Here is a 26,505-nt window from a genome sequence, read left to right as displayed (position 1 = left end):
GCGGGCCGTCAGTTCTCCGTCTTCTGCATCTCTCTCCCTTCCCCACACCACACATCCCGGCCTGGGAATTCACCTCACCTCGGTATCACCTCACACTCTGTCTCCACCGCCTCAGCCCAGCGCCGGAAGTGTGCGTTGCTAACGTGAGTTTAGGTCGAACGTCACTTCTGGTCTGATTTTGCCATAACCCGGCGGGCCGCATAAACGTCCTCAGCGGGCCACATGTGGCCCGCGGGCCGTAGTTTGAGGACCCCTGCTGTAGGGTCTAGCCCTAGAGCTGAGCAATGTGGTTGAAGGAGCCCAAAATTACAACCAGGGTTTGGTTTTCTTTAGTTAGGAAGGCAGTTCTGGCTGGCTTGGTATCAAGGGGTGTGGCCTAACATGCAAATAAATTCTTGCTGGGCTTTGAAACAATGGTGACATCAGAGGTGTGTGGCCTAATATGCAAATAAGTTCCTGTTGGGCTTTTTCTACAAAAAAGCCCTGATTACAACTGATCTCCAGCCTACAGAGATTAGTTCCCCTGCAGAATGAGACAGCAGAGAGCTTCTATGAATGGTTCACCACAGATTCTATGGGAAATCCCTCTCCATATTTCCCTCTACACAGACCTTGCCCCCAAATCTCCAGGAATTTCCCAGGCTTGAGTTGGCAGCTTCAATCTACTTGTTTTTTATTGTATTGTTAAATATCTTACGTATCTATTATAAATGATGTTTGAATATGTTAAATGTTTTGATGCTCACTGCCTTGGGGACCCGACTTGGGTGATAAAAAGTCGACACAGAATTTCCTCCCCTCCTGTAAATAAAGAAAACTATAAGGAGTACTTTACAGATTACTGGTTGTGGGAAATTTTGTTAGAAAGCCCTCTGGGTAAAGCGGGCGGGGAAATGTTCACATTTCTGTGAAAATGGCCCGATACATTTGTTCTGCATTTTGCTTCTACCGGACGAAAGCCGGCCCACTCCCTCTGGGATTTGCCCCCAGTAGACGGCCAAGGCACACGAACCGTCAACAGGCCAGCCGTGACGTCCTCCAAAGAAACTTTCGAAGAGGAACATCCCTCTTTCCAGCATGCAAGCAACGGCCTGGGGCATCTCTCGAGGCCTGAGAGGCGGAGGCAGTCGCAAGACGACTAAGGGGCGGGAGTTTCCTCCGCCTACTATGCTAAGGTTTAGGGTTGAGCTCCTCCTTTCCGAGGGCCGGGCTGCTTATAAGAAAGCCGAGCGCCGACGGAGGGGAACGCTTGCTTATATCGCCGAGGAGTGGGTCGCTTGGCTTCTTTCTCCCAGCCGCCGCCGGAGACACCCCTGAACGCCATGCTGCTGAGTCGCCCTGCCGGCCTGTGCGCCGCTCTCCTGCTCCTCTTCCTGGCTGCTGTGGCTGCAGAGTCGGTGAGTAGTGAGTGAGCAGCGCGGGGTGTCCTGCTCGGAGAAGGGAGCAGCGTGATTCTTAGGGCCGCCTCTGGCTGCGGAGGACTGTTGAGCTGTAGCTTCCCAGGAGGAGCGAGCATGCGGGGGGGGGGTATCATTTGAGGAGTTGGGAGATCGTGTGAGTCTCCCTGTTTTAAAAGTGCGGTGGGACGCGCTGTTTTGGGAAAGAGGGCTTGACTAGTGGACTGACTCTTCTTTTTTATGTGGTATTGGGGGAGAATGTTTCCTCTTTAAGAAACTGGGAAGGGGCTGCCTGGATGTGTGTGTCTCTCCTCCTCCCCCAGATTTATAGGCTGAGCGAGGTATGCATGATTTTAGGGATAGATTAGACTAGCCCCTCCTAATTCGAATTAAACTCTTTTCTGTAGCTCGCTCGTTGCTTGTGTGCCTTTATTCCATGAAGGGGCTTCTTCTTTCGGACCCCGCAGGGACTGCTGTGGGGTATTTCTCTTATTCACTGGGGCCTAACGGAGACCTGACGCTCACTCCTCTTCCCCACCCTCGCTTCGGTCTGGGATGGTATTTGTTATTCCCTTTGCTGTTTCGTTGGCCCCCCTGCTCCTTCTCCCTCCTCTTCCTAAAAATCTCCAAATACCAGCACATTTGGCAAATAACGTGCCCTGCTGCCTTATTTAGCACTTCCTCAGGCTCATAGCTGTGGAATGAGTAACTGCTGACCCAAAGCCTGGCTCTGGCGCAATTCCCTAACGTCATAGAGAACCCATTAAGTGAAATCCCCAGGGCTCTGGCAAGTTACAAATTTGGGGTTTTCCAGTAAATTTGAATTCGATTGCTAGCTCGCTAATGATAAATTTCCCTCCTCTGTGGTTCCTTCCCTTTCTTTCCCCACCCCTCCTCGCCCAATGCACCTTTAGCCGTTTGTACAGGTAGTTATTTCTCTGGTAAACACCCTTGCCTCTCGACCTTTGGCCAAATTTCCTCTCACTGTAAGGATTGTTGATCGAAAGCAGGCTTGCTAAGACTCTGGGAAGGCAGTGAGAGAGCTTTGTCTCAACTGATTTAATGGTACTGTGTATATGTAAGCAGCAGGAGCTGGGCTTCCAGAGGGATGGGGAGGTTGCAAAGCAAGACAGAAAGGAATAGAGGCACAATCCAGGATGAATTGTGACTCCAGTGCCCCATACCTAGAAAGGATATGGGGTTGTTGAATAAAGACTTTTGTGTGGCTTCCTTGCAAATTGGTACAGTAGGTGATAAAGGATAGTAATGGAATGGAAGTTCTGGAAATCTTTTTAGTGCAAAAACATTTACTTGCTTGTTGTTGGATATCTTTTGCCTGATTTCCCTAAGTGTATGGGTTTTAGCTGGCGAAATACATACTCTGCTGAATCAGTTGATGGTTCTGTCCTTGACAAGAGGGGACCATGTAGGTAACTTTTATTCCATAAACTGGTGAACCATGGAAGTCCGAGTCAAAAATTCTGTTAGAGAGGGACACCCAAATTACTAGCTCCATCCTCTCCTTAGTAAGGGCCCTTCAAAAGATCAAGGAGTTTCCAAAATCAGGCCAGATCAGCAGCTTTTAACTCAAAGGTTTCTTTAGCTCTCTTATCAGTAAAGTGCTATTGACATACTGCTGGAATCTTATCTTAACATTTGGCCATGGTAATTAGAAGAATCTCTTATTTTGGGCAGGAGCATTCTAAATTAGCTAGTCTGAAGAGGGTGTACTGTGTAAATGCACAACCTTAGAAGTGTCTCTATTCAGTGGTTGCTGCTGAGCACATCTGTCAGCAACTGCAACTTGGAACTTTGAAATTGTCACTTCAAAGCGAACATAGCTATGTGATATATTTGTAAAGCAGTGCCTACAGTATAATCTCTTGAACTCAGATCCCTTGCTAGATCTGCCCGCAGTGGCATTGGACTACAGATGTGGTATAGTGTTTAAGAATGCCAGTCTGGGATCTGGGAGACTTGGGTTTGAATGCCTGCTTTGCCATTGAAGTTTCCTGGCTGACTTTGGACCTGTCACACATACATGCAGCCTAACCTGCCTTGCAGGGTTGCTGTGGTGGTAAAGTGGAAGAGAGGGAAACAGTATAAGCTCCTTTGGGTTTCCACTGGGGAGAAAGGTGGGGTATAAATGAAGTAAACAAGTAGTAGTGGATATTTCCTACTGCTGTTAGTTTTCTTTGTATATGAAAAGTATTTTGTGTAAAATTATATCCAAGTCTTGCATGTCATGAGAAGTAAAGGTGCCTGAGTGAAACATGCCAGTTTGGCTTTCCATCTTAATGTTCATGAAGTGTTAAAACAGTAGTAGAATTTCCAAATATATAAATATCAGATTGGCTGAGTTTAGTGTTTTTGAAAAGTAGTGCTGTATTATTAATGATCAAACCGGTTTGGCCCGTCTTACTGCCGTAAATCCCTAAGGCTTGTTCTTTCTACTCTTGCCCAGTTTTCTTTTCTGTCTCTCCCAATCAAATCAGATTTGTTAACCTGAATATGTAACTTTTATTTTCAGCCTGTATTGTATGATTTGAGCAGGCATAGACAGCTGAATGTAGCTCAGGTGGGCTCTCATTTGGCAAATGTGGTATAATTGTCTGCTCTACAGAGGCTGGGTAAGAAATGGGCCTTGACCTTTGCTGAAGTCTTCTCCAGCTTCATGACACTGATCACGAATTTGACTCTATACTGTAGAATGCTAGTTAGATTATGCATCTAATTCTGCCCTCAGACAATGTATAGGCAAGGGGGTCTTGATGGTTCCTAATGTGCCATGTGTGTGCTAGCAATTCTGCCAATCCCATCTATTAATGTTTGTAAAAGCTTCTAGTTCTCATGGGTAGGATGCTTACCATCTGCAAGATGGAAGACAGTATACAGTTGGGATCAAGATAGCAAATAATGTCTTAATTCCATTTTTTAAACTTGCTATAGGCTTGGTTACCAAGAGGTGCAGAAACCCTGAGGCAGCTTTCTGCACATGAGGGGAATACATTCAGAATCAATACACTGTCAGTGATTATACTGGTAATGACATGGCATCTGCTGGATTTGTGCTGAGGATGGAAAATGCCACATAGATTCCAAGCTCCTAACTGGAATCCTAAGGGTACTTTCCTGGGAGCAAGTCCCATTGAATAGATCTGAGTTAGCCCCACTGAAGATTGCTCCCTGAATGTGTAAATTAGCTTCAGCTCTTGAGTCACAGTGATGGAGAAGTTTACCTGCTCATCAACTAAGGAGCAATGTACTGGTTGGGCTGAAGTAGTGGGCAACAGGAAGGCACATAACTTGCAAGTCAAATAACGTAGCTCAGGGGTAGCCAACGGTAGCTCTCCAGGTGTTTTTTGCCTACAACTCCCATCAGCCCCAGCCAGCATAACCAATGGCATGGGCAGATGGAAGTTGTAGACAAAAAACATCTGAAGAGCTACCGTTGGCCACCCCTGACATAGCTTTTCTTCCTTGATCACACTCAGTCAGGGATGCTAGCAGGGTCATACCCTACTAGCCTCATTGCTACATGGTGATGAGCAGAATGTATTGACTGCAGCTGTTCATGTGTTTCCCAATTCAAACTCCAGGTGAATATAACAATATTAGGGAGAATTCCTTGTATTTAAAACATGTCCTAAACATTTTAACTGTCATATTTTGTCATTGCTGTTGCCCCACCCCTAATTACTGACTTGTCCTGTTGCTGTAGAGCAGGGGTGGCCAAACTTGCTTACCATAAGAGCTACATAGAATAAATATCAAATGTTTGAGATCCACAAGACAAGGAAGGCAGGGGTGGGGGAAAAGCAACTTTAAATGCATTCTCCAAGCTGCCAGATGGCTTGGAGAAGTGATTTAAAGAGATAAATGCTTTCTCCAAGTCAGCCGACAGGGTGGTGGGGGCTTTAAGAGCCACACAATGTGTATGAAAGAGCCACATGTGGCTCCCGAGTCACAGTTTGGCCACCCCTGCTGTAGAGTGATGATATTGGTTTTACCTATCTCTGCATGCATTGTGGTGCTGTTTTGTTACTACTTCCTGGTTCTTTGTTTATAGAAATGGGTGATTGAATAGGAGCTTAAACAAGTCTACTATGCATCGATCACATACATTTTCGGTACGTAAATCTCAAATAAGTGGATTTCATTTTAAGAATGCCTCCAGTGAACATTCATCTGCTCCTCTGCAGAACAGAAAAATCCTCTCACAGATTACTGTACTTTAAAATATCATCATCATTATTATTTACCACCCTGCCCTACCCCACAAGTGGGCTCAGGGTGGCATACAACATATATATGCCCTACACAATTCCCTTATCAGACAACCTATGAATAATCATAATGTTAGAGGTCAGGGTATGGTTTCAGTTCACTTTTAAAAAATCCCTGTGCATTTGGGTATGTATGAGAGACCCTCAAAAATACTTGAAGTATTTAACTATTGCAATGGATGCAAATATTTGATATTATGATTTTTTTTAAATGAAGAAATTGGGCTTGACAAACTGTCCACGAAGAAAGATGCTAGCCACCAAATTCCATGGGTTTTGGTTTCACATTCCTTGTGTCATCTGCCAAGAATCACTGATTTGGATAGCCACCCAATCACATGGTAAACTTGGAAAGCTGTCCTTACCAATTTGATAAAGATCCTAACCCTTCTCAAAAAAAATCATGAGAGAAATAATACCTTGTTTGTGGCAATTGAGATGACCAAGCAAACCACAGGATTCTTAACCTTATTAACCATCTGGTAAGCTGTTGGTTTGATGTGGCATATTGTAGGAAGGCTGTGCCCCATCAGACCCTCTTTGCAAACTTTCTTCCCACATAAGCGGTTCATAACAGTGGTAGTATGTGTATGGTGGTGACGGACTTCTCAAGGTCTATAGAGGAAATGCTGAATGAGCTGGCAGCTGTCTAGCAACTGCTGGATTTCTGAGGTTGCTTAGCTGCTGAAGGCCTTCCTTTCAAGGCACTGCCAAGACTTTCATGGCTAAGAGCCCAGAGTTTGAATCTTGCTGGTTTTCAGTGAGTTTCTTATAATGCTTTTAGCGTCAAGCTGGTTTGAGGGTGCTTGTGAAAGGAGAGCAATTCAGATCACTTTTTATGAGCATTCAACAGGTTTTCAGCCTGCTAACATTAGTAGTGAGCAAGGACAAAGCAAGTTACATTGTCGTCTTGCTGAGACCCCAATAAATTCATACCTTAAATCCTAGCAGTTCAAACCAGGAGCTAGATGGCTTCATCATATCTGCTAACAGAAGGCCCTTAGTATATCAGACTCTGTGCTGAAGAACAAGGGTCTTCTGTCCAACTGTAGTCCATGAACACTTGCTTGTCCCCCCCCCCCTTTTTTTAGAAAAAGTGTAAATTGCTTGAGAAATGATAGAATGTTATCCAGCTTGTTCGGCCTGATACACCTGGTTGTCTCTACATCAAACTGCGTAGAGAAGGATTAAACATGTGGAAACAGTATGACACACTACCGTGGTTTATGGGTACTGTTGGCAAGTTGCTACATGAGAAGGAAGGTGAATTAGTGGAAACTTGCTCCTGGGGGTGGATGCTAACCCCAAACGCTGTACTTATGTCACATAGGTAACGGGGGAAAGACTGCATTGCAACATAATCGGGAATGAGCTTTGAAGAACAGGCACTGTGTTTCTCTTTGGCCCCCTTTTGCATAGTACTGTAGGAGGGCTAGTTTAATGGTGTGACTCTTGTTCTGCCAACAATAGCAAGGAATTGAGATGAGAGGAATTTAAGAGAGTTGGGAACATTTTGTGCATACCTGGTGGTGGAGAAAAGTGCTGTCAAGTTGCAGCCATCTTATGGCGACCCAGTAGGGTTTTCAAGGCAAGAGATGTTTAGAGGTGGTTTGCCATTGTCTGCGTCTGCATCATGATCCTGGTATTCCTTGGTGGTTCCGTATCCAAATACTAACCAGGGCTGACCCTGCTTAGCATCTGGGAGATTGGGCTAGTCTGGACTATCCAGGTCAAGGCATATGCACCTAGATTGTTCATGTGTTCTGAATACTCATGTCTCCTTCCTTTTCTACATGCATTATTACAAACTCGCAAGAAGAAGGCTTGTCTGAATGAGCTTGACCTGAATGACCAGTTGCTTTTGATGCCATTTGGCCTCCCATGACTGCAAGCTAGAAGCAGTTTGCAGCAAAATTTGATTCTGTTAAGTAACAGTTGTGACAATATTTATTTAATAGATACATAAAGTCAGACTTGAAGGCATTAGTTTCAGGTGGGTAGCCATGTTGAGTTTGAATCCAGTGGCACCAGTTGTAAGCTGTTATGTGCACACACACACACTTCTTCAAATACAATGAAATTGAAATTACCAGTTCATACATGTAGGTAGAGAGCAGTAGAATAATTCAGTTCTAGGCCTTGTAATCCTAGCAAAATACAACTCAGTGATTGTTTTGAAGTTAAGGAAAGTGTACTCCAAAGACTTGTAGCATGAGCTAAGCTAATTCTATTGACAGATGTGTTTACATGGCCATTGGCAGGTGAACACGTCACTGGAGAAGGTTGCCCAGTCTGGCCAGTCTCCTGCAAGTGGTTTAATAAAGGTACTGAAGTCTTGTACTGTAATGGAATGCCTGTGCTGTTTTTGTAGAAAGGTGAGGAAAGAATGAGAGTAAGTGCTGGATTTACAGCTATTATTCCTCTCTTTCGTCTTCGGTAGCGTGTGCTGTTCTGCTTCCCAGGGTGCTTCTGTTCATAGTTTTGGAAGCAAAGCCAAGAATAGCTCTGGGATCTTCCTACGTTACTTCATTAAACATGACCCCTCTTCTATACTGATCTTAATGTGTGTGGACGTCACAGAAGTAAGGGACACAGTACTCCCTATGGGAATGACCAGTACTGCCCTTGTGGCCTCACTGAACTGAAGACCGCAGAGCTTCTTGCCCAGGGGCCTGAATACTGCTCCAGGCAGGCAGTGAAATTGCACTGAGTTAGGGGCAGAGAAGTTAGGAGATACATTGTGATCCCTTCTGACACAGTTTGGTGTGTGCTGGCCCAGTTAATACAGGGGAAGTTTTGCTTCTTCCCAGTGCTCACCTGTTTGCTGTCTAATATGAAGATCAAGTGGGCCGATCTCTTGCTCTCCTTCTCGTATGGCTTTCTCCCCCTCTTTCATTGTTTTCCTTATTCTGCCATCCTTCTTGACTGGAGCTGGGGGGAGGGGTAGTTGTTGCAGCCTTTTGGGATTGGGTTTGTTATGAAAAGTCTAAAACCTTTTTTAGCAAAAAAAAGTTTAATAACTAAAAATGACTATTTGCTGATATTTTGTTATAAAAGCAAAGAAGTTTAAGGTGTATAGAAAATCATTATTGTGTGTCTGCTTAGGTAAGGTTTGTATGAGCTTGCCCTTGGCAGAACTTGGATATCAAGCTCATGCAAGTTCAAATGTACAGTGACCAGGTGGTGTGTAGGATTAGCTATGGGGGCTGGCTGAATGTTGTAATGAGGTATGTGTTTGCCCTTCCCCACAGAAGAGATCTGTAAACATAGAACTGTCTACGTGCAAATGTGCAGTTGGTAAAATAGCTCTTAGGAAAGCTGTGAAGTGCTAACTGTTCAAATAGATTTTTTTCTGGGAATAATTAGTAATGGTAAACAGGTCTTTTGCTTGACTCAGGCTTCTGAGAATTTCACGATGCTTGGAAAACTCTTTGATTCAGTAGCTACACCATATGTGAATGAATGTTCTTTTCATAGATACAAGCGGAGCTGCTGATTCAGTGTACTTTGGTGTTGCAATTATAGCATGTGAATAATAGATTTAGTACTTGAAAGAGGTAAAGGAGTAGACCGGGGTGGCCAAACTTGCTTAATGTAAGAGCCACATAGAATAAATGTCACAAGATATGAACATCAGATGTTTGAGGGCAGCAAGGCATGAAAGAAGAAAGGCAAATAGATGGGGAAGGGGGAGGTGGAAAGAAAGCAACTTTAACTTTCTTTACGCTGCTGGCTGGTTTGACTTGGAGAATGCATTTAAAGAGAGAAACGCCTTCTCCAAGCCAACCGATGGGATGGTGGGGGCTTTGAGAGCCATATGTGTGAAAGAGCCAGCCACATGTGGCTCCCAAGCGGCAGTTTGGCCACCCCTGGAGTAGACTATCAAGCACAGGTCCCCACACACCCTGATATGTTGACTTTGGGTTCTGTATTGCTACTCTCTGCTGTATTCTGCCATTGCATCTAGGGGCTGCTTACTTACTGTGCCTTTTCATCCTTGCCCCTTCTTCAAACCTGGCTGCTATAATACAGTGAAAAGTTGTTGGTTTTCACACTCCTTTTGGAGGAAAACCAAGGTTTGAGGCAGATGCAGTTGCCTGATTTTGAAGTTGGGTTTAGCTGGATGGCGGGGAAATTCTCAGAGATGAGATTTGAAGGAGTTGGTGCCACTTATGTGCAGGAAAGAAGTGGCATGAACACATGAAGTTGAATTATGCTGAGTCAGGCCATCAGTCGCTCAAGGCCACTTTGACCATCAGTGGCTGTCTAGGATCTCAGGCAGTGAGAGCTTTTCACATCACCTGCTACCATACCCTTTTGACTGCAGGGCTCTTAAGGCACAACTAGATGTTACAGCATCCATGGGTATAGCCTGTGGACACCACTGCCATTTTAGATCCAAACTCGAGCCTTTTAAAAACATCACAAGGCCTCAGTCCTGACTGGGCCCACAGCATGAGACCAGGCACACTAATTCTCCCGCCTCCCTGGTGGCTGTTTCAACAGTTGCAAAGGCAAGCCATGGAGCGGGCGGAGGGGGGGGGGGAGAGGAGGAACCTGCGAATGCTGTAATGTCAGGTTGTACCCAGAGCCTGGGACTTTCTGCATGCTATGCAGATGATGCTCTACCACCGAGCCACAGCCCCTCTGCATATAAGGAGTCAAGTACAGATGGACTGAAAGCAAGAGATATTTGAGCAAAAGATGGCTGCTCACGCTGGAAGGCCACAAATTCCACTTCAGAAAAAACTACCCCACATCTAACTAGCACATCTGAAAAAAGCTCCCCATGTTATGGCAGTTAGTAGTAGTTGGCAGTTGCTGGAATAACTTTCCTGGGTACAGTTTAGCAGGGCAGAGGGAGGAGAAGAGAGAGAAACTTCAGACAATGTAGCTAACCTCTTGGCAGCTGTTCCCAGTCTGAGATTAAGCCTTTATAATGTAATGGCTCACTAGTGCACCTATAATTGCAGGCAATTAAAAAAACAGTTCAGAGGAAGTGGAGGATATACAGTTCAACATCATTACCAATAGGTCCTGTTAAAAGTTGGGCCTTCTTTGCGCTGGGAATCATATCACAGTTTTAATCTTAAATCCGAAGTAGGTAGCCAAGTGTATCTGGAAAACCCTTTTGTCTTTAGGTGGGACACAACATCAGCCTTTGTTGCAGTGTGACTATTTAAAATCCTAGGCTGAGGTTGTCACTTCCTTAATTGAACATTTTGTAATAGATGAGATCACTTGTGGATGTTTCTAATTTTCTGCCTACGTAGGATTGGCTGCTAATGCTGTGCTATGCAGATGAATAGGTTTTCAGGAAACATTTCTAACAGTTGGACTGATGAAGTGTGGTAACATTGGTGACCTTGAGACTAGAACATGATTTGCTAATTCCCTCCAGCGCACTTGCTGGGGTACATGAGAGTCTCTGCTATCTATTGGTGCCTCCCATTCAGCCTTGCCATACGAGACAACGGAGGGTTGAAGTTGCAAAGCTTCCCATTCTGAACATAATGAAAACATTCCAAAGTTGTAATGCATTAGTTATCTTTATACGTGCATGGTCATCACTTTTGTTAAGAGATCTTGTTTGGACTGCTAATCAGTTGTATACTTCCTTGGGTGGATCTTTTACTAACTAAACAAAGGGGTAGATTTCAAGAAAGCACTGCTGTAGTAAAAATACTGTGACTTTATGGAATCAAAAGCAAATGGAGCTTGGGTAAAGTACCCCTTAAGTTTTAAAAAGAAACCCTCCAAAAACACAGTTCTCTACAGAAACCTTGAATCTTCCTGGTAAAATGAGTCACACTTCACACTTTTATGGCCATTGTAACAGTTAAGCCTTTTGTGAGGACAACAGATAAGCCGGCAAAGTTACCGTTCTTGGTTATTGTCTTAACTAAGTGAAGCCCTTACATAAGCTTTCTGCAGCCCACTACTTCAACAAAGTCTGTATTGGACCAATATTTTACATTGGCTGCTGCCACTTAACCCCCTGTTGTCCCCTTATTTAACATTAATGAATCCCTGTGTGATTTTTGCCCTTTCAGCTTCAGGGCCACACAGCTCTGTGGCAGATGCAACATTTGCCATGATGTTGGGATAAAGCACCTGTTGGTTGATGGTCTTTAGACCTTGTGGGCAAAAAAAGCCATATCTGTGCAATCTGTGTTATTCTGAAGACATAATTGCCTGGAGTTGCCTGGGTGTGTCATAATCGGGTCTAGATGAGGAAGGCTCTGCTAAATCTCTGGGCCTCCCGATTAGATTAATACGTGTTGTGTTGAATAGACACCTATAGAAGATTATGTAGGAGCTCAGCTGTACAAACAAGCCTGTATTGCCTGCAGATCAGATCTGCTGCGAAGCTGCCAAATTGCTGCCTAAAATCTCTCTAGCAAGTCTGATCTCCTTGCCTATCTAGAGTCTGATAACTGTTGGGGTGCCAGACACTTGAACAATTAAACCTTAACTTTGGCACTGGAATGTTATTCGACTGTTGAGAGCAGTGAATGTGAAGCAATAGGCAAGACATGGGGATTTGTGCCTGTTGGGGAGAATTTTAGATGACTGTCACAAGCAGCTATGTATCTTCTGCTATTGAAAAAAAAAACACGTGGTTCTACCACTTCTTGACAAATGACCCCCTACCCACCTTTTAACAGTGGTTCTAACCAATGTTCCCTCTAAGCTGCAAACCTTCCCATAGGGAGCAAAAATTCTACTTTGTGAGCTACTGGTATTAAAGTTGTGAGCTACTGCATAAATTATTGTGCTCGAGGGTCATCCTTCCTGAGTTAAGACAAAAATGTATGAGCTAGAGGCTAAAAATCTGTGAGCTAGCTCACACTAACTCAGCTTAGAGGGAACACTGTGGTTCTGACCCTAGCTGAGATCTAGTGTCTTGTTGCATTCCCAGTATGAGAAAAGTTTGTTGCAGCTTGCCCAGCACCCGTGCTGAAGTACTTGAAGTGCCTGCTGCTTGGCCTGTTGGCATCTAGTTGGTGGTCATAAACTCATATAATTTGGAGTGGGGAAAAATCTTTCCCTTGGCCCAATCATGGCTTTAGCAGCCTGGCACACAAGGATAGAGCAAGTTCAGATACTCTTGCCCAACAGCTGCCTTGCTTGGGCCACTGCACTGTTTTCATTTTATCAAGAGCACGACTGTTTCAGAATTTAGTTGGTGTTCTTCCATAGTAACGTCTAGCTTTCTGCACAGTAAGCCCTTTTATCTGATACTTAAATGCATTTGAAATAAATGCATGACTGTAATTTTACCAGAGGGTCTGCTGACAGGAGGAATCCCTAAACTTCCTTGGAACTGGCCAGTCATAAGATTGAATCAAGTGATACTTCTCTTTTCCTTCTCAGCTGTTCTTGTAAGCCATGACCTTGTATCTGTCCTGCCATTCCCCCCCTCCCCAGCACAGGGTTTTAAAGGAAGTTTGAGTCAGAATTCTAACTTTGCTTTGCTTGGTGCAGACTTTCCAAATGGGATGCAAGTCACAAGTGGCAGTCTTCTGAGCTTAGGCTTCTGAGAAGCACTTCAGTTTACCTTGGCAATCCGTGTGGTCCTGAGGGTGCCTCCGCCAAGTGGTTACGTGACACGGGGAGGAGAAATGGAAGGGAGTGCCTGCTCTGACCTGTAAGGATTGCCTTTACAGCTCTGTCAATAGGGTCCTGTCTAAACAGCATGTTTTGTTTACTTAAGACACGTTAGGTAAACCGAGTGAGCTTAGTGCACTTGTGAGGCTGAACTGAAGTTTAATACTGGCTAATATGTTTTGAAGTCCTGTACAGTTGAGGCTAGCCTGATCTCATTGGATCTTGGATGCTAAGCAGGGTCCCCCCTGGTTAGTATTTGGATGGGAGACCACTAAGGAATACCAGAGTTACTGAGCAGAGGCAGGCAAGCCACCTCTGAACAATTCTTGCCTTGAAAACCTTATGGGGTTGCTGCAATTTGACAGCGATGAATGAAAGTGGGTAGCGAATGCTGCTTAGCTAAGTTTGTACACAGCCAATTTAGAGGCTTTACCTTATAGCTAAAGACAAAATAAACTGCCCCAAAGGAGTAGCTGAAACAGCTGTTACATACTATCAGAATAAATGCCTGTATTTTAAAACTTTGCTAATGAAGGCAAGGGTACCCATCATTAGTCCACATCTTAAGCTGTGCTGCTGTTATTGGTATGCTAAGAAGATACTATTATGGTCAGGAGCCTGTAACTACTAGCACTGTGATTATGTACCTTGGAGCATTATATAACTGTCCAATTCTTGTGTGTGTATAAGACACCAGGATCTTGACTTTGATTGTTTTAAGTCAGGCTTCTAGTCCTTGTGGCAGTAGAGAGAGCAAATAAGATGCTTGAATCTCAGACATGGAAAGCTGATTTCTGCCTCCTTTTTTCATCCTACACATGTAATTTGCCTCAGTCATCAACCTGCATGTCTTTTCTTCCTCCTGTTTGTGTATGTGTGTGTGGGGAGAAAGTTAGTTATTGTGTTCTTGTAAAAAAAAAAAATGTGTTACAAATTATTTCCCCCTATATGCCCTCACAGCTGCTGCCAAGATAGCTAACAAAGTAAAATATGCATGATAAAATCACATTTTTAAAACCATTAAAATCAACCCCTCAAAAACACAAAGTAAAACAAGCAAAGAGAGCTAAAATACATACAGACACATTAAAAACAGCAGTAAAAGCATTGACCAGTTCTGATTGTACAAATAAATTAAAACTGTAGGTTCACTCTTCTATGATCTGCAGCATCCTGGTGTAATTGTTGTTGGTTTCAGCTGTGTTCTATATTATCACTTGGGGTAGACACTAGTAATGTGTCGTAGGTGAGTGGAGCAGGACTTTTACAAGTCTGAGCTTCGAAGTCTTGCATACTTTTGCCCCTTCATTACTAGCAGCAAATGTATGAAATGAAACACAACATAGACTGCAAGATCCTGTTTTGGTAGAGAAGGTCATTTTTGCAATGTGGGAAGATATTAGCCAATAAACACCTTTGATTGGGTGCATTTTTAAGTCTTCATTCTAGTCTTTTTCCTTAACAGCCTGGTCGTGATATGGGGTACAACCCTAGTCTAGATAAATCTTGTGTTTGGCTTGTTAAAAGCTGTAGTTTTTTTATATTAAATATTCCGAGTTATAAATTCTTTCTAAAAAACGAGCTGTATGAATCCTTTCCATTATATGAGAAGTCTCTGGCTGTAGCTCCTGGAATAGTCTTGTCCTGTGCAAGACGTGAGCAAGATAAGAGAATATGATGGACAAAGTTCTGATAATAGCTAAAGAGCCATGAGATGCTAAGATTAATTGAGTACAGTTGTTAATCCGAGGAATGCAGATGGCTGAGGCTGAATCTCTTTAATCTTCCCCAAATCACACCGCTTTGCTGTGTCTGATGGAAGATGATTTAAGGAATGTTTGACTTTATCAGTAGATGGGCTGTGTTGCATCTAACATGCTGTAAGTTAAAATAATATTCTTCATGCAAAGAAGGCAAGTGAGGGCTGGGATGGAGGGAAACCACTTGTTTTCCTCATGATGGAGTTCATGATGAATGGGAAGGCAATGGTTGTCAGCAGTGCCATTCAAAGTTTCTACTTTTGGGAAAACCTTTCCTTACCTGTGAACCCTGTATGTTACAGACAATTCTGGGTCATATTCTAGGTGTGCAAATTTTGTTAATGCAAAGTCTTTGCTGTTGGTCTGCATGAACTGACAGTGAAATCTACAACATCCCCAGTGTGCTGCTTCTGGCCACACTTGCAGTTGGAAGTCAGTACTTGTGGGCCAGATGTCTTTTGGAGACAGTTGTCTGCAGTTCCTGAAAATCTTATTGAGGAACCTTTTTAGCTAAGGAATTCAGAGTTTCTCAGGACACGTACAGGAACAAAAGGGGTGAAAACATGTACATATTAAGAACTGAATAACTCATAGAGTTCATTCATGAACACATTCACGGCAGCAATCATAAGGAAACACATTACTTCATAGAAGTGCTTTATTATTACAACATCTAACTTGTTCAACCAAGATGAAATCATTACTAACTTAGCGCTGGCAGCCATGAATGCTCTTCTGCCCCTGATTCTCAAATGGAATGAGTAAACTTGATATTGATGATAATGCTTGCGGCTAAACTGTTGTACATAACCTGGTCAAGCGTATTGGTGACCCAAGTTGCATGTGTAACTTAACACACCTGCCTTGCTTGTCCTGCAGTAACCACATTAAGAGATGTCAGCTGACTCTTGTCTGTAGTTTCCTTGCCATCTGTGCTGTTGCAATTTGGCCAAAGGGCTAACTGTTGGATCTGCTGTTTTCAGTAATGATTCCTAGAGTCCCAGCTAATTATACATTATTGAAGCAGGATTGTACATTGCAGTGTTCCATCTTAAATATTTAAGGATTTGAAACTGATGGGATTCACGAGAAGTCTGTGTGTAGCACTGAATTTGTGATCGAAGAGCTAACGTTCATATTGACAAAGCAAAAGGCATGGTGCGTATAATCAGTGTTGACTCCTAGTGGGATTGCTTACACCACCGTAATGTCATTAGCATCACCTACTTTACTGCTTGGTTGTGTAACAGTTTTTTTTGTGGGGCTTAATTATCTCCAGTGCTATAACATAATGTGAAAATTCACTTGTCGCATTACCGCGTTGAAAGGGAAAATGGTTCTCTAGCCTACAAGAAATAGTACTGTTTTCCTGCCCCATGTTAACTTGTGTGTGAAAATGTGAATCTGTTTTTAACTGATCATACTTGAGAGCAGGGCTTTTTTGGCAGAAGGAACTCCTTTGCATATTAGGCCTCACACCCTGATGTAGCTAGTCCTTCAAGAGCTTACATTAGGCCCTGTACTATGAGCCCTGTAAGCTCTTGGAGGATTAGCTACATCAGGGGCGTGCCACAGTGTGTGTGTATATATAAAAATTTTTTGCCACTGTGTGACACAGTGTTGGACTGGATGGGCCATTGGCCTGATCCAACATGGCTTCTCTTATGTTCTTATGTTCAAAGAAGTTCCTGCTTCAAAAAAAGCCCTGCTTGAGAGCAATCCTGAGCAGGTCTGCTCCGAATCCTACAAGGGACTGTGCAGTGTGGCTTATCCTCAGGGAAATGTTCTTAGGGGACTGCTGTATTGCTCTTTGGTTACTATTACTGTAATGTGTTTGGTCAGGGAAATATCCTTAAGCATCCATATCTGTGAGAGTATCACTTCATCGGGATCTTTAAGGCATTATAGTAGCAGAGATTAAGTACTGAGTGTCTGTCTGTATATAACTGGAGTATAGTACTGGTATGCTTCATTTTGTGATTTTTGGGCTGCTGAGTTTTGGGACAAACTTAATCCCCCCCCCCTTTTGTTAAATTAGAATAAATGTAGTATGCAGTGTGTATGGGGGGTGTCCTTGGTATCACTACCTTTACAGCAGTGGTTGTGAATTTAATGTTGTGCGGTCTTGTATCTTAGGGAGTAAACAGAAAGATGTATGTACAAGAAAATCAACTTGAGATACGTAAAGCTGATTGCGTTGTCTGTTGGTGAACAGTGGGCATGCACAGATTGGAAAGTTAAAAAGGAAGAAAAAACTATGAGGGAGATGGGGGAAGGATGGAGTAATGGCTAGGATGGGAAAAGATGAGAAATATATAAGATTGTTGGTAGGGCTACTACAGTGAAGCAAGTAACATACTCATTGTAGCAGTTAGGTTCGCCAGCCCATCAAATCATAATAGGATAGGATGCAATACTTGAATGTAGATGGCACAAACTAACAGAAGTATGGGCTAATAGAATCATGCAAAGGTTGTAAACACAAGTTCACGCTTGGAAGCTAGTCAAAGGAAGGGTACACTTGTCAGACCTTTTATGGGACAGTTCTAGTCCATCTGGGAGGAGGCAGGGGTGTGTTGACTTGAAGCCAGTGGGTGCCACTCCTCCTTTTCTGTATGAGTCAGAAGAGAGTCAAGAACCAGCATGCTAAAGAATTGAGACAAAGAATCATAAAGGCCATTAAAATCAATATCCTTTACTAAGTGGCTCTTAAAGCTGCCTGGCCCCACACAGGCGATTGGCCGAATATTTTCTATACCCTTTTGGAGCTGCTTGCACATTAATCTGACTAGTGTTGAATAAAACCAAAACCCAGGCAAAACTGGAATGATTATTCTGCCTGTTTCTCACACTTGGCACAAAAAAGCACCCCTCCTGAATATAGATTTTGGTCCAATATGTGTTAATATGGAAACATATTTGCCATATGTTTGAGAAGACCAATTATAGGCTGCAAGTAAGTTTCTAATATACATTGTACACCCTTCCCAAGGGATTAAGTGCCCTTTACACTTGTTCTTGAATATGTCACTTGAGTTGTTTTGACTGTTTACTTCCTGTATATTATCCTGACAAGGGCAAGTTCTGGTAAGCTCTGAATCTTCAGTCCTATTGATCTGCATGCTGGTGAATGAATAGCAATGAGCAAAATCTACTGCCCTTGAAGAAGCCTGTAAGGAACTTATGCTACGGAACTTGGGTCTGCAGTAGTGACTTGTAGTAGTGACCCAGAAGGTCGGACCTATCAATAAACCTATGGTGCTTTTCACATTACCACTCTAAACTGGATGTTGTTCATTGTCAACCTGATTTTGAATGAAGTAATATGGGGATGGGGGTTTCAGACAGTGAATTTCCTTCCATTAATGAGCCATCTCTGAAGAGTTGTGGTCATTTCAAACATTGCTGCTCCCCCCCCACCCTTTTGCTGCTTGATCTTCCTTGGATTTTTCTTAATGTCATAGAACATTTTTTTTGTGTGGCAAAAAAGGATGTGGGAGAGAGCAGCATTGTGGGAAGCACTATGCTCCCTGCTCACTTGCTCCCTGAGCAGACTCCTGCCTTCCTACCCTCACACCAGTTGCTCACAGGTTGGTTGGGACCCCTGGATGGGCCAGTTTTGGCCGTGGGTCATATATTTGATACCCCTGTTTTAGTGCAAATTAATTGACATGGTGCTCAATAGTACAGTGCTGCAACACTACATCAGGTTAGCAGTGTGAAGAGTTATGTGTATATGTGTACTTATGCATACTTGGTGGCCCACAGCCGAGAATGAAATTTGTAGACTAGAAATGTTGTTTCTTTCACTCCCTTTTCTTCCTAGTGATGTGTTTTTAAATCTCTCTTGACACCCGTTCTGCGTAAAAAGCTGCTTAACACTCAGAAAACATGCTGCAAATGGATTAAACGTCAAAGTGACAGGCATCTGTAGTTAAAGGATTCTGCCAGAGGGAGCATATTAATAGCAAAGCTTGTGTATGTTGCCATAATTTCATGGTCAAAAATCTGTCCATTATGAGAAGCATTCCAGCCTGTTCTGGTTCATATATAGTGATGGAATAATGAAGGGGGGGGGAATCAAAACTTAAGAAGTCAGCATTCCAGAGATGGGAGACTTTAGAGATAAGCTAGGTCATGGCCAGGGGGCCATGCAGCTCAGTCCTTCTACCACGTAAATACCCCCCCCCCCAAAAAAAAAAATCTTCTTAAATTCTTCCAGATCCCTATCAGGGATTTAGAATGCGTTAAATATTGGTTCACTAGAAAATCAGAATTCAAGCTCGATAAAAGTAGTAGAAATCTCTCTTTTGGGGGGCAAGGGAGAGGAATCTAGCTGAATAATTTGTCAAATTGATGCCAAAGCCTGGAGAGATGAAAATGGTCCCCTATGTGCCATTGCCATCTAACTAATTTTTCCCGCAGCAAAATGTGTGAGAGGGCTTTCCTCAAGAACTGCGTCTATAGGAATATGGCAGATTAAACAGATTAATAAAGTTTCAGTGTATGTGCACACCAGTTTGCAAACAGTACCATAATGGGGCCATATTTAATAGGATAGCGAGAGGTGAGTCACCTCCAGTCGGTTCTTGATGTGGGGGAAGAAGGAAAGGCGGCAGGAATTAGATGTCTGTTTTAGCATGGGATGGAATTGCCTATTTACAGCCCTCTTTGTAAGAAATGCCTGCTCACGGAGCAGTATGGGTGTCCTCTCCCCATCCCAGTGTTAATGTACATTGGTGCAGACTTGTATGAAATACACTTACCACTGACTTGATCTGCAGTTCTCCATGAGCCAGATCTGGTGCCTCTGAAAGAGCTATGTATGAATCACTGCAGGCCAGCTTAACCTAGCGTATGTGGGAAACACAGTCTGGAAGCTAACCTGCCTTAAAGAGCAGGCTGTGCCTTGAGTGAGCAAGAAATAAGGCTGCTGTGCGAGGCTGGACTTGCTCCTCCCTCAGGGCATGGCAGGGCTTTCTTTCCTTGGGAGCTGTGGTTGAGGCCCCAGCTAGGGGAGAGATTTAGAATGAACTCCTGCTCTGTGAATGATACAGAGTGGATCCTGTTTCCTATCAGGGTTGATCTGGATTTCCTTGAGTCCTTTCAAACTGTCTTGTTTCCCATCAGTGACTTCTGCGGCGAACATTTTTGTTCAGAAATGGAGCTGCCTTTCTCCTTGTTCTCTGCCCTGCTCGTTAAAGTCTTCATCTATTAAAACTTTCTTATAAAGGATACATTCTTAATAGCTAACAATCTACAGATGGGGGAACCGGAAGACTGAGAGTGACTCGAGCAGGCTTTGAATCTAGGAGAACCAGATTCCTAGAGCAAACAAATGGGTTGTTTGTTAATTTTAATGGCTAACTATATTATCTCCCCCCCACCCCAGTCAAAACCTTTTGTTGGTACAACATTCAGTCATAAAAGTACTTCTGTGTTCTGATACTCCAGCAATAGCTAATCAAAACACCCAAGAAATTAGTCTCCATGACTGACTCTTGTCTTGTTCATCCTCTGCTGCCCATTCCTTTTCAGCCATTTACTGTCCCTCCTGCTTGGTCTCTCAAGCCTCTTGTCAGGAAACATGGGCACAAAGGAAAGTCGTATCTGTGATTCATTGCAGTGAATACAGTCTGAGCTGGCATATAGGTGTGTCTCAGCAGTCAACACCTGTTTATTTCTGTCTGCCCTACAAAGAGAACAAAAGTCTACTGCAGAATGTAGACTCACAGCTCATTCTCTTTTCTTTCTTCTTTCCCCACCATCCAATGCCTGTATTCTTTACGTTTTACCCTGCTTGCAGAATTTTTGTTCAAGGGTTCTGTGTCGGGTCTCTAGAACTTGCTGCATGGCCTTGTTGACAAAACCTTCTTTCAAGACTGTAAGGAGGAGCGGCCACACCAAGAAGCCTTTGGGGAGCATGGGCAGAAATGGGGGGATCCAAGCAATTTTGGTCTATTGCTATTGCCTGATCTACTTTGCGCCTTCTGAAATGGGCGCTGAACTTGTATTTGCATCTGATCTTCTAGAGCTACATAACAAGACTTCTTGGTATCAAATGGCAGAAGTCTTTTCCCCCTGTAACTAGTGCCACTGATTCAGGCAACCCGCTCTGGAACCCAGCTCTTCTAGCACAAAGCTGCCTTATGCAACATTATTTTTTTGTTTTTAGCAAGCTCTAAATAGTTGGCTGCTGCTGTTTAGTCAGCATGTTAAGATAGCTTGCGGTAGGACAGTGCTAGTTTCTCAACCACATGCTCCCAGTTCGAATTGAGGTCTCAAACTACCAAGCAACTTAGTGATTCTGGAACAGTAAACTACTGGCAGTACTGATATGCCAAGATGTACTGAACTGAAATAGGGAACTGCCTGGGTCTCAGAGTTAAACTCTGATTCTTTGGAGGCTTGAGGCAAATGGGTTTTGATGAAATCAATCTGACATCTGACCCACAGCAAAGTCACTTTGGCTTTTATGTACTATAGACCAGCTTATCTGTTGCCGCTGGTGGTGTATTAATGCCCATATCTGTCGTTGTATTGGGCTCCAGGATTGAGGGGAGTTTTTATTTCCAAAAACAGCTGCTGAGTTTGCTTTTTAAATTGTATGTTCTTGATGGAGCACTTAATTCGAGTGAGTTAGTGTTTATTAAAAAAAACCCAACCCTTTGATCCTCTGTCAGCAGAATTTTCAGATGGGGAAGCAAACAAACCTATCAGTTCCAGCCTTTGTGTAATGATGGTATTTGAATTCAAAAGCCTTAGTGAAGCAAACAATGCCACTTTAAACATGGCTGGCTTGAAGCATCAGCAGGGTGGGGAAGACCAGCTAGAAGTTTGTTCAGCTCGTGGGTGATATGGGCAAGATGGAAGTCTACCTGATATAGAAAGACACAGCCTCTATTCCCCACCCCCTTTGGTTCCTGTTCACTCACCTTCTCTCCCTGCCTGTTATAGTATGGAGGTCTCCTGCAAGGCAGCCAAGAAAGCATCTGTGTTCCCTCCAGCTGTCTCTTGGCTCCTAGGGGGACAGGTGCTACCTTCCGATGATAATCTGGCAACTGAATCTTAATTCAAGGTATTTGCATGCCACTAGAGTAGAACAATATGCTCTACCAATTATTTGCTTGGCCACCCCCAGCATCTATCTATGAGATAACTGCAGCTCCCCTGACTCTATTCTGCTGCAGGCAGGCATGAAGAACAGGTACGGTGAACTCTGGGTCATGTGTGGCTACAAAGGCTGCAGCCCTGAATCTCTTGGTTCCTTTTTTTTTAGACTTAATTGCCTGCACTCTGGTCACTCAGATCTGCTAATCTTTGACTCTGCTTTTTCCTTTCTAAGGTGAGAGAAACAGAGACGATGGACCCACAGCTCTATCCAGAGGAATTTGCATCTGGTGACTTGCCAGATGATGAAGATTCAAGACCTGACTTCACAATTGATGAAGAAGGTGGTGATGAATTATCAGGTTCAGGAGATAATGACGGTATGTTAAGGAAGGAGGTGCTTCATTTTTCACTTACTAATTCAAGCCAAGTAGCCTTTTTTTGTGTGTGTTATTCTGTAGTGTTCTTGCCTAGTAGTAGACCACAGCTGATAAACCTAAACTGAATGCATCTCTCATCCATATTGTTTTGTTTTTCCCATTAAGTGTCTTGCTGAATACTGCTTGGTCAGATTTAACTTTAGGACAGGAGTCCTCAACCTTTTTGAGCATGTGGGCATCTTTGGAATTCTGACACATCATGTTGGGCATGGCTGCAAAATGGCTACCACAAAGTGGCTATCACAGAAGGTGGAACCAGCCACAAAATGGCCACTGCAGCTTGCCTAAAGTTACATAGTGAAGATCCTTGTGCTGTGTTGGCAACTGCTGCCAAAGCACCATTTAAAAAAAAATTGTGCAGCCAATCTGAAACCTTGCTGAGTAAGAGCCCCACCAGGCTCTTTTTTGGGGGGAGGGGGGTATTTTTGTATTTGTGTGCCTGCGCCTGGAAGTCATGTCAGCCTCTGGTGACTGACCCCTACTAGGGGCCTGGAGAATATTTAGAGAGGTGGGTGATTAAAGCCTGCCCCTGTCCTCTTGACTCCTGGTATTCCAAGGAGGTCTCCCATCCAAGTACTTGCTGGAGTAAACCCTGCTTAGCTTCCGAGATCTGATGAGACCAGCCTAGCTTGGGCTATGCAGTTGAGGGCCTGGCCTGCATACTTTCTAAAGACACCTTTGGCAGGCTTCAGGAAAGGTGTTGGTGGGTGCTACAGTGCACCACATTGGGGACAGCTGGCTTAGGTAATCACAGCAAGAGTTCTAGTTTTGTGTTGGGAGGGTAGTGGACAGAATAGCTCTTTAGCTAGGGGAATGTGGGTGCGAGTTGTGGTATGGAGTGGTGGCAAGTGCAGCTTTCTGATGCTCCTACCTTAAAAGTGAACCAAGCACTCCTCTTCTGCATAATCCCACTGCTGGGGGATAAAAAGATCTGAAACAACCAGTCCTAGGAAAAAAAATGTTCAAATTAGCTGGAAGAACTCGACGTAGACCAGATAACTTAAGCACAAGGTGCCAAGGATGTAAAGACAGATCCCCTGTCCCCAACTGAGAGATAATGTATTTAAGGGAGACGTTCTCTGATGTTCATTGGGCTGCTCTCAGATTACTGTATCTCAACCAAAGCTCTGTCCTTCTCTTTATTACCCCCAGTCAACATATATGCCATTAAAAAAAAAAAAAAATCCTAGCATAGGCTTTCAGGAACTTGTTGCCCTCTTGCACGTTGTGTTCTCAAGTGGGGGGGAAAACAAGCTCTAAAACTAGCACAAGACAAGTTGAGGCAGATCTGGTGTTTTTTTTCATGAGCCAATTATCCCCAAGGTATGGGTGTTTGAAAAGAGGGCAGCTCCTCTTAAAAGCAAGTAAAACTGCACACTGTGTAGACTTGTAGTGCAACTCCTCGTCACCAACTGCTGGGAGCCACCTCCAGTAGGTTGGAGTGGGGGAAGGAGCTTATGGGGTAAGGAACATGCATTTTGTGGCTATGTGCAACTTGACATAGGCTGGGAAAACAAACCCTATGATTGTAGCAAATAAAGCTAATAGAGGGTGTAAATTGCTGCGGTTTATATTCATTCTGCTAAAATTCTTCTCTCCCCCTTTCCCCCTTGCTGGCTACACAGATACGGAAGATGTCTTGTCTTCAGTCCCTGCCCATTCTGATGTAAGTACTTAAAATGCATTCTGCATGATGTATTCCCTTCAGTAAAGCAGCAACTGTGAAGTAACATAACACACTGTAGAACCAAGGAGGTCAGATGTCACGTTTCTGAAAGTCAATTAATTTTTTTAAAGAGCCTTGGTGGGTGCTACCATTCATAAAATAGATGACTTGATAGGTGGAGCCAGTCACAGAATGGCATCTTGTACAAAAATTGTAGCATCTCAGAACAGGTCTGCATTGCTAGGGTACAGAAAACTTTCCCCTAGTGTTGTTTTTCCCCAAAGCACCCCTCCTCCTGCCAAATTGTTTTCTTGCCCTGCAGGGGGAAAATATATAGTTGCCTGTGTGTTTTCTCTGAAAGAGGCAAATAGCAGCCTTGACACAGGGAAACAAGCATATATGCCTATGTACCTGATGGAGGAGAGGCTGATGAGAAAGAGAAAAGGTGCTGTCATTTTCCTATCCAGACCAAAGGGGTGTGTGTGTGTGCATCTCCTCCAAGAGCCAGGTTGATGTAGTGGTTCAGAGTAGTGGACTCTGATCTGTGAGAACTGGGTTTGATTCCCTACTCCTCCACATGCAGCCAGCTGGGTGACTTTGGTCAATCACAGTTCTCTCAGAGCTGTTCTCTCAAGAGGAGTTCTCCAGAGCTCTCTCAGCCCCACCTACCTCACAGGGCATCTGTTGTGAGGAGACGAAGGGAAGGTGATTGTGAGCTGCTCTGAGACTCCTTTGAGTAGTGAAGGGTGGGGTGTAAAACCAGCTCTTCTGTTGTACAGAAGTGAAAGAGGAGAGAAGCTATTGTGGTAGCTTTTAAAGGAAAGGATAAGAAAGTGACTACAGCAGCTCAGGAGGAGAATGACTGGTCTTCTGCCTACCCCTGCTGTAGCAAACATGTCTGTCTGTATATGTGCATTGAGACAACCTAGTATATTTTATAACTTATAGTCTGAAGAGACCAGAAATTAAACCTACCAAAATGTGTAATCAGACCTCTATAATAACTTGGAAAATTGGAATTGAGAAGTGGTGGCTAAATTTATATGCAATATTTTTGGCATGATATATGCTGAAGACCTCTGAGTTACCTTTTGGGGTTCTTTTAGTTGTATTTCCACAACAACAGAAATGGCATGTACCATGCTAGTTGGCAGTATTTCCACTGCTGAAGTTGGGAGGAGAAATCCCTTTTGACTCCTGTAAAGGCTATATTGAGGCCAATACTCCCTCTAAGCTGTGAAGTCTTATGAGCAAAAATTCAACTTTGTGAGCTACTGGCATTGAAGCTGTGAGCTACTGCATAAATCAATTTTCTCTGGTGCCATTTTTCCTGAGCTAAGACAAAAATGGGTGAGCCAGAGGCTAAAAAACTGTGAGCTAGCTCACACTAACTCAGCTTAGAGGGAACACTGGTTGAGGCTCAAAGGACCTCTGAGGACAAAAGTCATGTGCGGTGGGTGCTCCAGCATGGAGTGGAGCTGGACATGGTAGAAAATCTGTTATTCCAACCCCATGTGTATATAGTGGATGTGGTGTAGATGCTGTCATGCTGTATAATAAACCGGTGCACTCATTCCAGCATAGAGTTGCCCTTTGGCCAAGTCAGCTTCTGCAGGTCAGCTTGGCCACAGTTGCCTCTGGATGCTGCTAGCAATAATCATTTCCAAGCAAGGGAAATATGCACTGATTTCTAAATGGGCCCAACAGCTTTGCCTTCTTTCTATTTGGGCATGTTGCCATCTGCTGCATGCTAAAAAGGCCAGTTCTCCTTTTCCCTTTTATACAGGAGTCTGTGAACAATTACATCCCTGATACCAAAAAGGACAGCCAGGACAAGGACAGCAGTAAACCATTTATGGAAGGAAATGAAATTATAGTTCCCAAGAAAGACGTGCCTCTTGAAGAAGACGTGTCCAATAAGATATCGATGGCCAGCACAGCCACTGGCAGCGTCTTTGAGAGAACAGAAGTCCTTGCAGGTAAATGCTCTAAACCTTTCATATTGCCTTAAAACTACATTGGCACAAAAATGGGAAGGTAAATGCCTCTTTCAGGAGAAATGTTCATCAGGAATGCAAAGGACACTGGTGTTGAGTCAAAAACGAATGTTCCATGGATAATAGGGAGAGCTCATATTTGAGGAAGTGCCGGAGGGAAAGGAGGGTCCTGATAAACTACCTTTAAAACAGTGGACACCAGCAGCTGGCACATTTTAACCATGTTAAAACTTGGGCC

At 43.7% G+C, this 26,505-nt stretch overlaps 1 protein-coding gene across 1 annotated transcript in view; it reads left to right on the top strand.

Moving 5' to 3' along the window:
- The first annotated feature begins 1,092 nt into the window (after positions 1 to 1,092).
- SDC4 (syndecan 4) overlaps positions 1,093 to 26,505 on the top strand; it is a 30,377-nt gene continuing 4,964 nt past the window's right edge. The window contains exons 1-4 of the mRNA XM_060230900.1: positions 1,093 to 1,397; positions 22,400 to 22,544; positions 24,230 to 24,270; positions 26,057 to 26,249. Coding sequence (XP_060086883.1) covers positions 1,323 to 1,397; positions 22,400 to 22,544; positions 24,230 to 24,270; positions 26,057 to 26,249 — 454 coding nt within the window. The 5' untranslated portion in view covers positions 1,093 to 1,322. The remainder of the gene's footprint in view (positions 1,398 to 22,399; positions 22,545 to 24,229; positions 24,271 to 26,056; positions 26,250 to 26,505) is intronic.

The sequence above is a fragment of the Heteronotia binoei genome, chromosome 2 (assembly GCF_032191835.1).
Source record: "Heteronotia binoei isolate CCM8104 ecotype False Entrance Well chromosome 2, APGP_CSIRO_Hbin_v1, whole genome shotgun sequence".
Taxonomy (NCBI): domain Eukaryota; kingdom Metazoa; phylum Chordata; class Lepidosauria; order Squamata; family Gekkonidae; genus Heteronotia; species Heteronotia binoei.
The sequence above is the reverse complement of the archived record's forward strand: the minus strand, read 5'-3'. Positions and strand labels throughout refer to the sequence as shown.